This window comes from Crinia signifera, chromosome 7 (assembly GCF_055691185.1).
Source record: "Crinia signifera chromosome 7, ASM5569118v1, whole genome shotgun sequence".
Taxonomy (NCBI): Eukaryota; Metazoa; Chordata; class Amphibia; order Anura; family Myobatrachidae; genus Crinia; species Crinia signifera.
Window position 1 is genome coordinate 180,294,797 of NC_139223.1, and position 16,151 is coordinate 180,310,947.

General features: G+C 46.1%; 1 protein-coding gene across 6 annotated transcripts in view; it reads right to left on the reverse strand.

Moving 5' to 3' along the window:
- MLPH (melanophilin) overlaps positions 1–16,151 on the reverse strand; it is a 71,480-nt gene that overhangs the window by 13,390 nt on the left and 41,939 nt on the right. For 3 of the 6 annotated variants that reach the window (XM_083154535.1, XM_083154539.1, XM_083154537.1), the window contains 6 exons: positions 11,695–11,778; positions 11,440–11,619; positions 4,892–5,068; positions 2,932–3,087; positions 1,924–2,016; positions 796–888 (listed from right to left, as the gene is read on the reverse strand). In XM_083154535.1, the coding sequence (XP_083010661.1) occupies positions 796–888; positions 1,924–2,016; positions 2,932–3,087; positions 4,892–5,068; positions 11,440–11,619; positions 11,695–11,778 (783 nt within the window). The remainder of the gene's footprint in view (positions 1–795; positions 889–1,923; positions 2,017–2,931; positions 3,088–4,891; positions 5,069–11,439; positions 11,620–11,694; positions 11,779–16,151) is intronic. The other 3 variants (XM_083154538.1, XM_083154540.1, XM_083154541.1) reach the window with 3 other exon arrangements.

The window sequence follows — 16,151 nt, forward strand, 5'->3', positions numbered from 1 at the left end:
TAATTCCACCGCTCAGCAAAGATCCTGAACGCTCTAGAACAGTCTGTGAGATGAAAGAAACTGGTTGCTATTGAAAACTTAACCACTTTATCACTCTCAAAAGTCTGATACACCTCTCCTCCGGGAGGGGCAGCCTGATCGGGACATAGGGGCGTGGCTGGTGGGAGGATGGACCGTTCGCGATGGGGGAGGGGTGGGATGATCCCATCATCCCACCCCTCTATACATTATAGAGAAAACGGGTATTATATAGCATGAGCAGGGCTATGATACGATTTATCCCTGATTGCGTTATTGGGTTCCCCTCAGTTCACCCACAGGTGCTCTGTAATTGGTGCGGGGGGATCTGGGGTACTGGCAGGGGATGCAAGAGACTTGCAAACCTTTCAAGGCATGAGAGCCGCCTGATTTTCGGGACCCTTCCAGCCATTCCGGGAGGGTACGCAAGTATGCCCTTGCAATGTTTATACATGTGTATCTGCTCCCAGATCACATGTATATACCGCACGCCAAATTGTCTTCCTACAATACGATATAGACATAAATGATCATACTGCATTTAGGGCCAAAAGGTGAAACTTATACACTTTCTGGAGCTTCCCAGCCACCTTCGGATGCATGCAGCGGGTCTGAGGGGCCAGTAGTGGGCGTCTTTCAGTGCGCACTTCTGCATGAGCGCTGCAGTTTGGTACATACATGAAGGCTCTGCATTGTGTGCGCATGTAGTAGAAGACCCCTCCCAGACAAATGAACAATCCCACAGGGGCTACGTACTGTATGTAGCAGATTACTTACTTTGGCTTCGCTGGGTGTTGATGTCAGGTTGTACGGTTCTGGAGACGAGGACAGGAATGGTTCCGTGCTTCGGGATATGGCTGGAGGGACATTCTGTCATATAACAGGGAAATATTAACACCCTACAGAGCGTTCTAACATTATTTATTTACAGTTATATAGCGCAGCAGTTTCTGTTGTTAGTACATCGGAGGCAGCCGGCTCACCCCGCAGTCAGTGCAGGGTGAGCTACTGCAGGGGACAGGACAGCGCTGGAGCCTGGTGCTGTAAGTATAGGTGTAAAATAATGTGTTTAATAAACTTTTACTTTTACATGCCCTGCATGCAGGGACTTGTGGTTCACCAAGTCCCAGCATGCGGGGGAGGCCTGCTGGGACTTGTAGTTCACCTGTAAAAAGCAATGTTTTTATTGGGTGATTTTACCGTGTCGGGTCAGCGTCCACAGCCCACGGACGCCAGTGACAGCCCCGCGCTTCAGCCCTGGATGGGTGAAGCCTGGGGGGGGGGGGGATGACGACGACACCCCTTTATTGAGGGGGTCCCCACTCCCCCAGGTACCCCATCCAGGGCTGACCTGCCACGGTGAGCATGATACGGCCGGGGGACCTTATGCAAAAGAGTCCGGGGCTGGTCTCAGCAATACGGGGGACCCCTATGCTTTTTGTCCCCCGTATTTTAGGTCTGGCTCAATGAGCCCGGGGCTGGTTATACTCAGGAGGGAGGACCCCGCACCATTAAAAAAATAATAATTTAACACAAAATCGCACATGTCCTCCAATTCGCACATTTTCATGACTAAAATTCGCACCATATCAATCTTTTTTTTATTTCGCATCTCATTAAATATGTGAATTCGCGGCAAAAAAATTGATTTTAAAAAGTGCGATATGGTGCGATATCGGAAAATGCAATAAAATCGCATCCTATTAAATGTCACCCTTAATGTCTCTTCATGTGTAAAGAATAACGGTCTCAGTGGCACACAAGCCAAACTAGTTTATGGCTAGTACCATAGTATCTGGTGCAATGCACAGCAGGGTCCGTTACTGGGGCACTGACTGAACATTTAATATGAACATAAACTCTATATTCTGCACAATATGAGGTATATTTGAGGTAAGATCTTACACGCGGACTGTACTTCTTTTTGGCTTTGTCTGATGGGGAGACGGGGAGTCCGGCAGCACTGAGAGCCGCTATCCTGGATTCAATGTCTGACACCTAGGGGAATAAAGGATTATTTAGAGTTGCTTGGCTACATTCATGCACTGCTCTGGTGTACAATGGGCCAGTGGTCTTTCGCTGTTTAGCGAGAGGGCCCGCCGGAAGAACAAATTCCTAACCCCAAGCGAATAGATGCTCCGCTATGCAAATGGGTGTGCACTCACATATCCAATCACATGCGAGTGTACGAGGGAAAAAAAAATTTGATAGTCGCTGACCAACAAAAGATTTTACCCTGTTCGCAAATAAATATCAGTCAAACCGACTTTTATTTAGCTTGGAAATGTTTGAGAACGGGGCGGGCACTGATGTCAGGTGACATCAGACGCCTGCATCTGCATGGGAATGCCCAGCGTTTTACTGGGCGCACCCACCATGTTTGTGGGCACACCCAGAAAATGCTGGGCATTACCATGTGCCAGCCTCCTGCCCACTCATTACCCGCCCTGATGTTTGAGACCATATATGTGACGGTTTTAGTCACCGAAGGCGTCTGTAAATCGTGTTTGCACAGGCGCATATTCACCTGCACGCATCGGTCCCTGGAGCGAATACACCGGGGGCTGATCCGACGTGAATTAGGCCCATTATGTACCCCAGGCGCTTGGTGAGGACAGAATTGAGAATGATAATGTTGGTATCTAATCTCAGGACTGGGTGCATTTACTAGAACTTCTAAAAAAAGGTGATGTTGCCCATAGCAAGCAATCAGGTTCTGTTATAATTTTCTAGACTGCAGTAGAGAAATGACATAATCTCATTTGTTGCTATTGGCAACAGCACCTCTTCTCATTCTGAGAGCCTTCAGTAAATGACATATCTGAAGCTAGATGTAACTGAGCACACACAGAGGTGGTAACGCCAGCGTGCAGATGTATCCTTCCCCTCTGTATTAGTCCCAGGGACTCTCACCTCGCTCTCCGTTTGCTGCACTTGCGCCATAGCAGACGCCACGCTGACCTCTAACTCTGAGAGTTCCGAATCTGTGGTGCCGCTCTGACGCGCTCTCTCCTCCAGGTCCTGCAGGCTCCGCTCCAGTCCAAACGTCTTATCGGCAGCCATGTACACCTGGGTCAGCGGGGAACGCACAGAACACGCTCAGGTCAAACCAATATGTACTAAGTATTACATCATATACAGTAGATTACCGTGGGGATATTTATCAAATGTTGGAGAGAAGTAAAGTACCATCAGACCAGCTACTGTCATTTTACAGACAAGGGGTTTATGTATTGCCCTGGAGAGAGATAAGTGGAAGGAGATAAATGGGACGATTCAGACCCGTTCAGGGGAGGGATGGGAGCGGGCAGGGGGCGTGTCAATTCTTGCTCAGAGCGGGTGGCTGAAGTCACATGACATCAGCACACGCCCCTAATTCGGAGCCCACCAATTAAGTAGAACATACATGTTACAGACTATGGGCCAGATGTATCAAGCCTTGAAAAGTGATAAAATGGAGAGTAATAAACCACCAGCCAATAAGCCCCCAACTGTCATTATTCGAACCCAGTCTGTAACACACCAGTTAGATACCTTATGGTCCTGAGTGTTTAGTTGGTCGGTACTTATCTCCATCCACTTTATCTCTCTCCATGACTTATGTCTCTATTCATAAAGCAGTAGGGAAGTGAGCCAGATGCTAGGTATAATTTTATAGAGTGCACTGATTGGTTGCCATGGGCAATTTCTCCACTGGCTCACTTCTCCATTTTTTTTACTGCTTTATAAATAGACCCCTATGTACATAGACCCCACAGCTTGGAGCTGATCTATTGGTATTTTATGTCTCTCCAAGGTTGCACCTCCCAAAAAACAATACATTAAACATGGCTGGCAAATGAGATTAGGATTGGAGGTGAATTCTGGGTAATATGTGGGACCTATGATTAGGCTGTGTCCATAGTGACCACCCATGCAGGGTTACTAGCCCTTCTTTATACAGTTGGGTTCCTGCTATCGCTCCAGCTATCCTTACCCGTCCCAAACACACTTTATTTTTAACTTTTTTAACTCCTTCAACAAAAAATAAAACAGTACATGTACATTAAGTTAATTTTATATTCCAGCAATTGTGATGTCTGGGTGACAGTCGGTATGAGGCAGTGGTGTAACATAAACCTTGGTGCCTCCACCACAAAAGTTCAGATGCCCTGCCTCCCATTTTACCTGCCCATTGCTTCCCCCACCCTGTAGCCACCGCCACCGCTGTTGCGCCTCTGATGGGGGCTACTGCTGCACCGCTTCTGGGACCTGCAGATCTGCGGTCCTACTTTTTGTGAGGTCCATTGAAAATGTCCATCATTTTTAAATGGAGCAGGAGTACTGGGACCGAAGGGAAGTATTTATGAAGATCCCGACAGCGGTGCAGCAGTAGCCCCCATCAGAGGCATAACTCATTGGGAGGCAATGGAGTCATCTGCCAACGGGCTCCTGCTCCCAAGTGGGCACCTCTCCTCCCCATCAAGATTGAATTATTAATTGAAAGCCATTGATATCGCTTCTGTAGCTGACTCCCCCTCTTTACATAAATTTTGCAAGTGTCACCCTGTATTAGAACCCTTGACCTGTCTTACTGCAGACAGATATCTTACTGATTGAGCTATTTGGGGGCACCAATGTTTATCTTGCCTTTGGGCAACTGGGACGGACTTACGCCACTGGCCCCTCCATGGACTATCATCATCCACACTAACCCAGCACCTCCAAGCCACCTTGGGGGGTTATTGGTACCTCCAAGCCACCTGGTGGGGTTATTGCTACCTCCAAGCCACCGTGGGGGGTTATTGCTACCTCCAAGCCACCGTGGGGGGGCTATATGTAGGCCAGACATGATACCGTGATATTAAAACTCCGCTCCCTTCCTCTTCCTTACATTCTCCTCTAAGGTCTGGAATTCAGCCTGCGCCTTCTTGTAGTCTCCTGGCTGGGTAGAAGGCATGATGGGCTGGTGGCTCTCGCCCCCTAGGGCCTCCTCAATGGCTCGCTCGGTGGCATTTATGGTCCTCAATGTTTTAGATGTGATGTCACAGAGCGCCTGAGCCGCTGTCCTCTGCGGATGGGAGAAGTTACTGACCAGTCAGAACCATGCGTATATTTGGGGGACCTACTGTAGTTCTAGATGTTTTCAGTTTCTTACAAAAAAGAAAGGCCAAGTTTTGGGGTCATGCAAATCATGTAATCTGGGTTGCACTCGTTGCCTGGTTTCTGTACACTTCACACATAGGGGTTTATTTACTAAGATGTGAGTTCTAGTGAAGATTTGATGTTGCCCATCTAAAATCTACTTCATATTTAGGGGTGATTCGGGTTGGCTCACTATGTAGCGTAAATTCGCCAGCAGCTGCACGTTCATTCCCGGCGCACTGCCTGAAATAATTTTTTGTTGAAACATCCATATTGCATAAACATCCATTGATACAAAAAGAAGATTGTACACCCACTGGCGGATTCACAATAATCTTACACAATATAAAATTCCTGGAGTAATGTCTCTTTTTGATCAGATAAGACCGCACCAGGGAACTTGACTCAGGGGGACTGTACATACACCGATACCAAATAGAAGCATACCCTCCAACATGACCCATTCCATTAGGTACAAAATGCTCTGCTTCTGGACTTCTTCCTTAATTTAGGATTGCCTTTACATTGCTGGAGAACCTTATCTTCACTGAACTGATTGCACACCTGTGGAGATCCCAGTCTACTGCAGTGATTACAGACTGTCTCAGTGCGCTGAACAAAACAGGTCCTGGAGCGCAGTCTTATTCAACCAAGGACGCCACGGTCAATTAAAATGCTGCACCTGCTTTTGAGCCAATCAGAGGTTGCATATCGGCAGCCATTCAGAGTGGCCGCCGGTACGCAAGCTCTGATTGGGTCATCAGCCGGCGCTGCATTTTAAATGTCCGCCGGCATCCTAAATGTAAGAAGCCTGCACTCCGGGACCTCCGGGTTGCAGCTCAGCGGAAGAGGAGATGGGGTAGCAGGAGCCGGGTTACGTTAAGTAAAGTGAGGGGGGCCCGGCTGGAAAAGTGTCACGGTGGGAGGAATGTGAAACGCGTCATACTGCCTTATGCTATGCCATGCAAAGCCGTGATTTATGTTACTGTGCAGTGGGGATGCAGGGGGGGCGGGGGTCCACTAGAAAATGATTCACATCATCGCTAGGGAAGGGAGTGAGATCCAGGAGGCTGACAATGCTCACTGGAGTGGAGTAGAGCTTGCAGAACTTTGAGTCTTCAAGGATCAAGGGATGTGCCCATCAGATGTAGGCAAGTAAGTGAGAGGACTAGGCAGGAAAGCACATACTGTGTAGTGTATACCGGTAATTGTGTCAAGGGAATCCATATTTTACTGCGGCTCAATAACACTGAAATGAAGAATACACTACAAACAAACACATCACCCACTCCACACTTCCGCTTTCTTTTCAGTAACAGCTAAATACATCCATTAGCCTGATCCAGACGCTGCTATCCCTCATGCTGAAATGTAACTTCTCCTTGACGTGTTGTGTGAGTGGTTTCAGAATGGGTGGGGTCACGTGGGGCAGGTGGCGTGCTCGTTTTCAGTCTTGGCACAGCTCCTTCAGAGCTCTCAGCTCCAACCCTGGAACCCAGCTGAAGAGGCACTTTGATCTCCATGAAGCATCTCTTACTGGACTGAACGTACTGGAGAGGACACAGAGCTCCCATTAGCAGCTCCTTATTGCAAGAGGCTGGCGCAGTGGGAAGCCTGGCTTTTCTTCACAAGATCCCCCAGCCCCCCACAAAACAAAATGAAACATTGGGATCTTAGTGTTAACCCTTGCTTAGCCATTGATGGGATCCTTCTGTACACTGAAACCACTGTCATTCGGGGTTCTACCTTTCTTTTATAATGCAAAAGGATTCTCCATAGTGTAAAATAAGCAAACTGGTTCTGCGCAATATTCCACACACATGTCTATATCCGCTCACTTGCGAGGAAGTATGGGAAGGAGAGGCTGCTGGGAAGGGGACCAGTGAAGGAGACAGAGCTGTAGGGGTCCTTTGGACAAAGGGATTTGTCACCTGCCAGCAATCGACAACTAGAATAAAGAGATTGCTACCATGTAGGGATTGATCCATATGTCAATGGACCATGTGAGATGGGCGTTTCTTGAAGTAACGGGGCAGTAAACATGTGGATGCATTGATATAATCTTTCTCGGGAATCTCATCGATTCTTGCCATTTTTGGGCAGATAAATTCATTAGCAAAATGAGGTTTCCATCTTTTTGGATGACCTTTTGTGGTATTCTGTAAAATTGTATTAGTAACTAAAATGGTCTGTGCATTGTATGGCAGTGGCTAGGATGTGTCTGTATTATATGGCGGTCACTGATGCTCTCTGTATTGTATGGTGGTCACAGATGCTCTCTGTATTATATGGTGGTCACTGACGCTTTCTGTATTATATGGCGGTCACTGATGCTCTCTGTATTATATGGCGGTCACTGATGTTCTCTGTATTATATGGCGGTCACTGATGCTCTCTGTATTATATGGCAGTCACTGATGCTCTCTGTATTATATGGCGTCACTGATGCTCTCTGTATTATATGATGGTCACTGATGCTCTCTGTATTATATACTGGTCACTGGTGTTCTCTGTATTATATGCCGGTCACTGGTGCTCTCTGTTTTATATGCCGGTCACTGTCGCTCTCTGTATTATATGACGCTCTCTGTATTATATACCGGTCACTGGTGCTCTCTGTATTATATGGTGGTCAATGATGCTTTCTGTATTATATGGCGGTCACTGACGCTCTCTGTATTGTATGGTGGTCACAAATGCTCTCTATATTATATGGTGGTCACTGATGCTCTCTGTATTATATGGTGGTCACTGACGCTTTCTGTATTATATGGCGGTCACTGACGCTTTCTGTATTATATCGCGGTCAATGACGCTCTCTGTATTATATGGCGGTCACTGATACTCTCTGTATTATATGGTGGTCACTGATGCTTTCTGTATTATATGGCGTCACTGATGATCTCTGTATTATATGGCGTCACTGATGATCTCTGTATTATATGGTGGTCACTGTCGCTCTCTGTATTATATGACGCTCTCTGTATTATATGCTGGTCACTGGTGTTCTCTGTATTATATGCCTGTCACTGGTGCTCTCTGTAGTATATGGCGGTCACTGGTGCTCTCTGTATTACATGCCAGTCACTGGTGCTCTCTGTATTACATGCCAGTCACTGGTGCTCTCTGTATTACATGCCAGTCACTGGTGTTCTCTGTATTATATGGCAGTCACTTATGCTCTCTGTATTATATGCTGGTCACTGGTGTTCTCTGTATTATATGCCTGTCACTGGTGCTCTCTGTAGTATATGGCGGTCACTGGTGCTCTCTGTATTATATGCCGGTCACTGGTGCTCTCTGTATTACATGCCAGTCACTGGTGCTCTCTGTATTACATGCCTGTCACTGGTGCTCTCTGTATTACATGCCAGTCACTGGTGTTCTCTGTATTACATGGCAGTCACTTATGCTCTCTGTATTACATGCCTGTCACTGATGCTCTCTGTATTATATGCCAGCCAATGGTGTTCTCTGTATTATATGGCAGTCACTTATGCTCTCTGTATTACATGCCGGTCACTGATACTCTATATTATACTGATGATTTATGTATTGTACAAACGATGTACCTAAGTACATATGTAAAAATGTGAAAGCGTTGACTGGGAACGGTCTGTAGTTGACATAGTAGGAAAGGCCCCGCCGGGGGGAGAACTAAAAGATTTGTCCGCAAACGCTGCATGAGTCCATAATCTCTTATTAATTATATATGAGTGAAAATTACTCAGGACAGCTGCAATTTACTCTCCTGCATTCAACATGATTCCTGCAGGTATTTTATTACCTAGTGTTAATTATGTATAAGTTGTATAACTAATTTAATGTATTTATAATTAAACACTGCAAAGACAAATACAAGGTCCCTTCTAGGCCCTGTTTAGTTATTGCAAGAAATACAAAGAATAAGAGTACACTACCTGTATTCATTGTTCCAGCATTGACTAGTGTGTAATGTCTGCGTTCATGTCACAAATTGTACTGTGCTGTGTAAAATGTATATATAGTGGTGAAACAGGGTTAGTTTCACCAGAGAGTGATATATATTTATCTGGTCACTCACAACTGCCCTGTAAGGGTTAAGGAACAATCCAGCCTAAAGGAGCCCATACACGCTCCGTTCCTGCTCCGTCCGTTTTGCACTCTGAGATGAGCACTCCCGCTCATTGTACAGTACAAAAAGTATGTGCAGGGCCGGCGCCACCACTAGGCAGCTTCAGGCATTTGCCTAGGGCGCCGGCCACTGGAGGGCGGAACTGAGCTGGAAGGAAGAATGCAGCTGCCAAGTACCAGCAGCTATTCAGTTCCGGCAGGGAACAACAGGTGAGCCGTACCCCAGCGCCCCCCCTGGAGCTCTCCCGTGGATCTGATAGGCGGGTGGAGCCCGCAACCCCAGTGCCGTTCAGCGGCAATCTGCGGGGGAGGGAATGATGTGCGGGCTGCACAGCAAGGTATGTCCTGTCCCCGCCTCCCACAGCTGCTTTGCGCTCTCTCCCCGGCTGTACTGCGGCTGTACTGAGAAGCGCTGGGGGGAGAGAGAGGGCTCCTGCGGTGGTGCTGAAAATGCATGCTGGAGGGAATTATGTGCGGGCTGCATAGTGAGGTACGATGTCCTATCCCCGCCGCCCACAGCTGCTTTGAGCTCTCTTCCTGGCTGTGCTGAGAAGCGCCGGGGGGAGAGAGAGGTCAACTACAGAGACCTGATTGATAAGAAGTCCCGGGGGAGAGAGGGCTCCTGCAGCTTCTGAAGAAAGCCGGTGGGTGGGAGTCCCCGGCTATATTGAGGTGGGGGGTGGGGAGAGAAGTGTCTCCCACGACTAGGTGGGCTGGGGTGGTGGTGGGGGGGGCGACGATTCAGAAGTTTTGCCTAGGGTGCTGAGATGGCTTGCACCGGCCCTGAGTATGTGCATGCACAAGGCATGCGATGCGATACGATGTGTACTTTAAAAGTACAAAACGGACGCCCAGAACAGGGCGTGTATGGGCTCCTTTAGAGAGAGTGCTTTGCAGCCAGATAAGAGAACCTGGTTCACTGCAAAACCAGGAATGGGTCTTTGAGGTGTGTTTGAGGGAGAGACGGGTGGGCTCTCAAGCACACAGCTCTGGTCCAGGTTTTCAGACCTGCACAGGCACAGGTGGGAAGTGGGCTAATTGCAGTAGAAGGGATAAAAACCTTTTTTATGTTTGCTGCTCAGGGTGCTGATTCCTGGTAGGGGCCAGTTAGTAGGCAATATTGCCGGTACAACTGAGACGAAAAATCTTATTGTCATTGCAGAAGCAGCAAAATTCCACTCAAATTGTACTGGACAAACTAGGAACTAGTTTTAAACATGCACAAACTTGGCATGAAAAAAAAAAAAAGCAGCGGCCACTGCATCGTGGGTGTGGCCTTTTCTATACAGCTCACTTGGCAATGCATTGTGGCCATGCTGATCAAGGGCACATCTGTATGTGCACCAAGAGGGACTATCTGCAGTGACCTGAGCAACAGTGCACGAGGACACGTCTAGAAGTTGATCTGTTTCTCTCCTGCCCTTTGTTTGACAATCAAGAAAGTCAAAATCATGAATTTTGAATAGACTTTACTTAAAATAAAGAGAATGCTGTATAATAACATTTTCCGCTTGTCTACGTATTCTTATTATTCTTGTTCTTCCGAATTTTCCCACACCCGTATGTGCATTTACTCAACGAGTTTTCTGGGCCAAATGAGCAGTTTTCCTTACCTGTACCCTTTCTTCAGGGCCACCAAGAGATCTCCAGGGCCACATTACTAAATAGTTGTCCAAGCTTTGTTATGAATGTCGGGCCCTCTGTTGAAACCACCCATCGTGCAATGAAGTTGTCCTAGAAAAGCCATCTTGGGGACTTGGTTAGATTTCACGGACAGGCTTTGAATATTTGGACCACTCCTTGTTTGTTTAACCCCTTGAGTGGTGGGTTTTTCTGGGGTAGGTTTGTTCTGCCCCAGCAAAACCCAACACAGAATCTAGGAAGCCGCCGCTCCCCCCCTCCTCACCTCCGCTCCCTAGGTAGTGCGCCAGTGGTGCTCCGCTGGAGGCACCACTGGCGCGAACCTAATGTAAAGTGGTATGCCCAGACATTTTTTGGGACAGCCCGCTGCGGCAGCGCAGCTGAGCCCGAGAAATTTCCAGGCATACCACTCAAGGGGTTAATGTCCAGAACTTCTCTGCATTTATTCTAGCGTTAGATAATAGTTTTATTGCTACTCAATATCTTCATTGAACAAGCTGTAGCTAATCAACCTCTGCACTCGTGTTATGTTCTTAGACTTACCTTCTGAGCATGATTGGATATTTGCTTGTTGGGAGTTTTCATTAAGGCTTTGAGTTTGGGGCTCTTCTCCTCATCGGATAAACCTTCTTTGTCACTTAAGTTACTGGCGAGTTCCCCAATCTTTCTCTTCAGTGTCTCCTCCTCCAAGTCTGCATCCGTGTGCACACCGGGACCTGTGGACTGAGAGATTGGACAGAGTCAGGTTATGGCTCAATGCCGGCCATCCCCTGTACAAGGCAGCAGGCTGGGCGGTACCTCATCGGAATGCACTGATATTCTCTCCTCTAGGCGGTTTAGCATGCGTTCAATGGCGGACATGCGTTTGTTGAGATCAGACATCTATGGAAGAAGAAAGAGAAGCGCACAGAATAGAACCCATCACCAACAGAGAATGTTTGCACCACCAGAATTATATATTAGGTTTATGAAGACGATATATGGGCACATTTAAGAGTAGCCAACATTTTGCCCCATTAAATATAATTTGTTATTGCTACATATCGCATTTACCAAATGAGTCGTTAGCACTTTGCTTTTCGATGCATGCAATGCGTCAGGCTGCACATGTGGGGCTACTATGCACTAACACAATTTGAAGATGGCATTAATCATCAGGGCTTCTCATTCTTGAGATTGCTATATTTGACAATTTAGTGGCCACCATACGATAGCTGCTTTTGAGATTGAAATTGGAGGGACTGATATCAAAGATATCTTCTGCAGCTCAAATCCCCACCCCCACCCCTAATTTTGCTAAATTATTTCTGTTAAATATGCCCCTCCCTTGTTACAAGATACAAATTCTAAGGAAAGTAGCTCAGTTCACCACCACCACCACTAGAGGGCACAATCTCAATAATCAAAGAAAACTTTCTGCCACCCACAAGAATGTTCCGTTATACTATAAAAAAGAGGAGTTTGGCATATATATGTATATATACACAGTATAGATATTGTAACAAGGATCACAAACACAGGGCCTCGGATGAAGACTTTGTTGTTTATTTTGAACAGCACGTCACAACATCTCAGGTCAATCCATATGCAATCGTTACTACAGGTGATATCAGCATCATAGACTTTTGCTAAAGGCTCCAAAGGTCCCTACAATAAGCCAAAGAACCGGGCTTATCGCTTGGGCAGTTAATCCACCATCAAGAGCAAGATGACTCTGCCCTGGAAACCCTTATACCAGGAAATCCCAGGTGCTGCTGATTAGACACGAAGGGCGAAATGTAATAGGGGTAGATTTTTTTAGACATGTACGATTTTTGGTAAAACCGGCCGAAATCACACGTTTTCCAAAATCTTACATGTAATAGGGTGCGATTCGCTGTAAAAAATTGCACTTTTTGCCACTAAATCGCACATTTTTAAGTGGCGATTTTTAATCACACTTCAATTCGCATCCAGATGTTTTCCCATTGTAAAGTATTTAAACGTTACCAAAAAATTGCAGGTTCTGACTGGTGAATTTGGTGAATTTGACAGAACCATGCACAGATCATTGTGATCTGTGCATGGTTTTGTCCAAAAAAAGGATTAAATACCAAAAAACAGGAAAAAATGGCATGGGGTCCCCCCTCCTGAGCATAACCAGCCCCGGGCTCAAAGAGCCGGTCCTGGTTTCATAAAATCACGGGGACAAACAAGTTGGGGTATCCCTTGATTTTACAAAACCAGCACCTGTGGATAGAAAACCTACTCACCAGCCGTCATCAGGGCTTCTCCGGGACCCCTGCACCAAGCTCCAGTCTTCTGTTTACTTCTGGGGCTCCACCCCCCGACTGGGACTTAGGCCCGCCCACCAGCCAATCATGGTCTGGCATCAGCAAATCCCGGATTTGCTGGCTGGTTGGGCCCGGTGCTGGTTCTTGAAATACGGGGGACCTCTAGTCATTTTGTCCCCCCGAAGTTTGGGAACCAGGACCGGCACTTGAGCCTGGTGCTAGTTTTGTAAAATCCAGGGAACCCCAACATGTTTGTCCCTGTGATTTTATGAAACCAGGACTGGCTCTTTCAGCCCGGGGCTGGTTATGCTCACGCGTTTTTTTTTTTTTTACACAAAATCGCATGTCTGAAAATGCGCCCATTTTCAAGTCTAAAAATCGCACTAAATTGCGCCATATCGCCCTTTTTTGCTGCAAATTCGCATCTCATTACATATGCAAATTTGCGGCAAAAAATGCTATTTTCAAAGGTGCGATTTGGTGCGATTTTTAAACATGACCAAAAATCGCCACCTATTACATTTCGCCCCTAGGTTCTGCTACTGCTCCAAAACCTGGTCTGGATCCTCCACATTACTTTCATGTGGGGAGATTAATATACAAAAGCGAAAATCTGTCCTTCTATACAAATCCGCAGTGTACAAGCGAAGATCGTAAAATTTTACGTACGAGCGTATTAAAACACGGCCGAGAAAACTTAAAAAAAAATGTGAAATAGAAATTAATTACTGTTAATTTTTAATTAATTAAAAACTACAATTTGTATGCTCATTGTGGGGCCTTGGAGCGAGCGTTTTGTGTTGTCATGTTTTGCCATGATCTCTATGTTCATTATCGCAGACAGCTTTAGCAGGTTGTCAGCATTCTCAGCCCTCTGACTATACCAAATTACACTTCGCAATGGGAGGTTGTATGGAGACAAACTTCCTTTGTTACCAATATTACTTCAGAAATTATTTTCACAATGTTCTATTGTTTTGAAAACGAAGCGAAGATCAGGACATTTTACATAGGAGCCTGCATTTAAGGAAGCTAGCTGAATTGTAGCTGAATTCTGAGGAGTTTAATATAAACTTATATATTTTTAAATTGGGTTTTCATTTTACTGGAGGTGTGGGCTAAAAACTGTCATAGATCAAAGCATGCGCAGTCCAATCCTGAAATCCTAGGATTGGAAACTCCATTTCGGGATTCAAATCCCAGCAATTTTGGGGCCACATTATATAAACATTGGGAGGACCTATATATTTATATATGTATTAATTAAGCACATACATATTCCGCAGCGCTGCACAGAGAATATTTGAACATTCACATCAGTCCCTGCCCCTTGCGGAGTTTACAATCTATATTCCCTACCACATGTACACGCACACACAGACATTCTAGGGTTAGTTTGTCAGGAACCAATTAACCTACCAGTACCTGGAGGAAACCCACGCAAGCACGGGGAGAATATACAAACTCCGCACAGTTAGAGCCATGGTGGGAATGGAACCCATGACCTCAGTCTGTGAGGCAGGAATGCTAACCATTACACCATCCGTACTGCCCCGTATATATAACACATGGTGGGGATAGAACCCATGACCTCAGCGTTGTGAGGCAGTAATGCTAACCATTACACCATCCGTACTGCCCCGTATATATAACACATGGTGAGGATAGAATCCATGACCTCAGTGCTGTGAGGCAGTAATGCTAACCATTACACCATCCGTACTGCCCCGTATATGTAACACATGGTGGGGATAGAACCCATGACCTCAGCGCTGTGAGGCAGTAATGCTAACCATTACACCATCCGTACTGCCCCGTATATATAACACATGGTGGGAATAGAATCCATGACCTCAGTGCTGTGAGGCAGTAATGCTAACCATTACACCATCCGTGCTGCCCCGTATATATAACACATGGAGGGAATAGAATCCATGACCTCAGCGCTGTGAGGCAGTAATGCTAACCATTACACCATCAGTACTGCCCCGTATATATAACACATGGTGGGGATAGAACCTATGATCTCAGTGCTGTGAGGCAGTAATGCTATAACCATTACACCATCCGTGCTGCCCATCATTCAGTACTTCTGGCATATCCTCAGAAAAACCTATCCCCGAAAATGGGTGAAGGAGTGAACATAGAAGATATCACCAATATCTGCTGTAGTTTTTCATTTCTGACAAGAGGTTGTCGCCTTTATATGTTTCTATTAGTAAAAGCTACATTGTAATCTTTCTTTAAAACCTAATGCAATCTTCTCTGTGACCACTAGATGGCATTGTAAATGACTCTATACAGACATGTCCCTTCTCTCTAATGATTTTTATGTCTAGAATATCCACAATGAGTACAACCTGGCAGAAGTTGCTACAGAATGCTGACGTATATGGGTGGCTAATCCTATAAAATAAAGGCTAACACTGCTCCTCACCTCTATAGGGGGGATTCAAGTGGTGCTCCCACAAAGAAACTACTGCCTTGCTTGATCTCACAAACAATTTTTTTCTGAATACTCAGTATTCTGTTCCAGGGAGAACATCCAGCTCCAGTTATCAGGGAATTTAACCCCTAGCTGGTTGTAAGTATAAGGTGCATGGCCTACGTCACAACATTTACCAGGAAAGAATTAAGGTGCCCATACATGGTACAATTATTGTATACAATTTGGACTAGATCCCATTGCATATGTTTTGCAATACAATGAGATGCAATCTAGTACAAAAGTATGTGCAGCACATACTTTCTGAGCTTTGCAATGATATGTGTGTGGGAACGTGCATCTCATCGCACCCAGCAATTGTACTGTGTGGGCACCTTAATACTCCTTTCACACCAAAACCCTGGGTCTGGCCCAGAATTCCAGGTCAGACATGGGAGAGAACCTTTCACAAAAATGGTGCATAGGAACTGTTCTGCCAGCGCTTGGAGATGACATCTACTCTGTCTGTCCCTATGCTGTAAATGGGACCCAGGTTA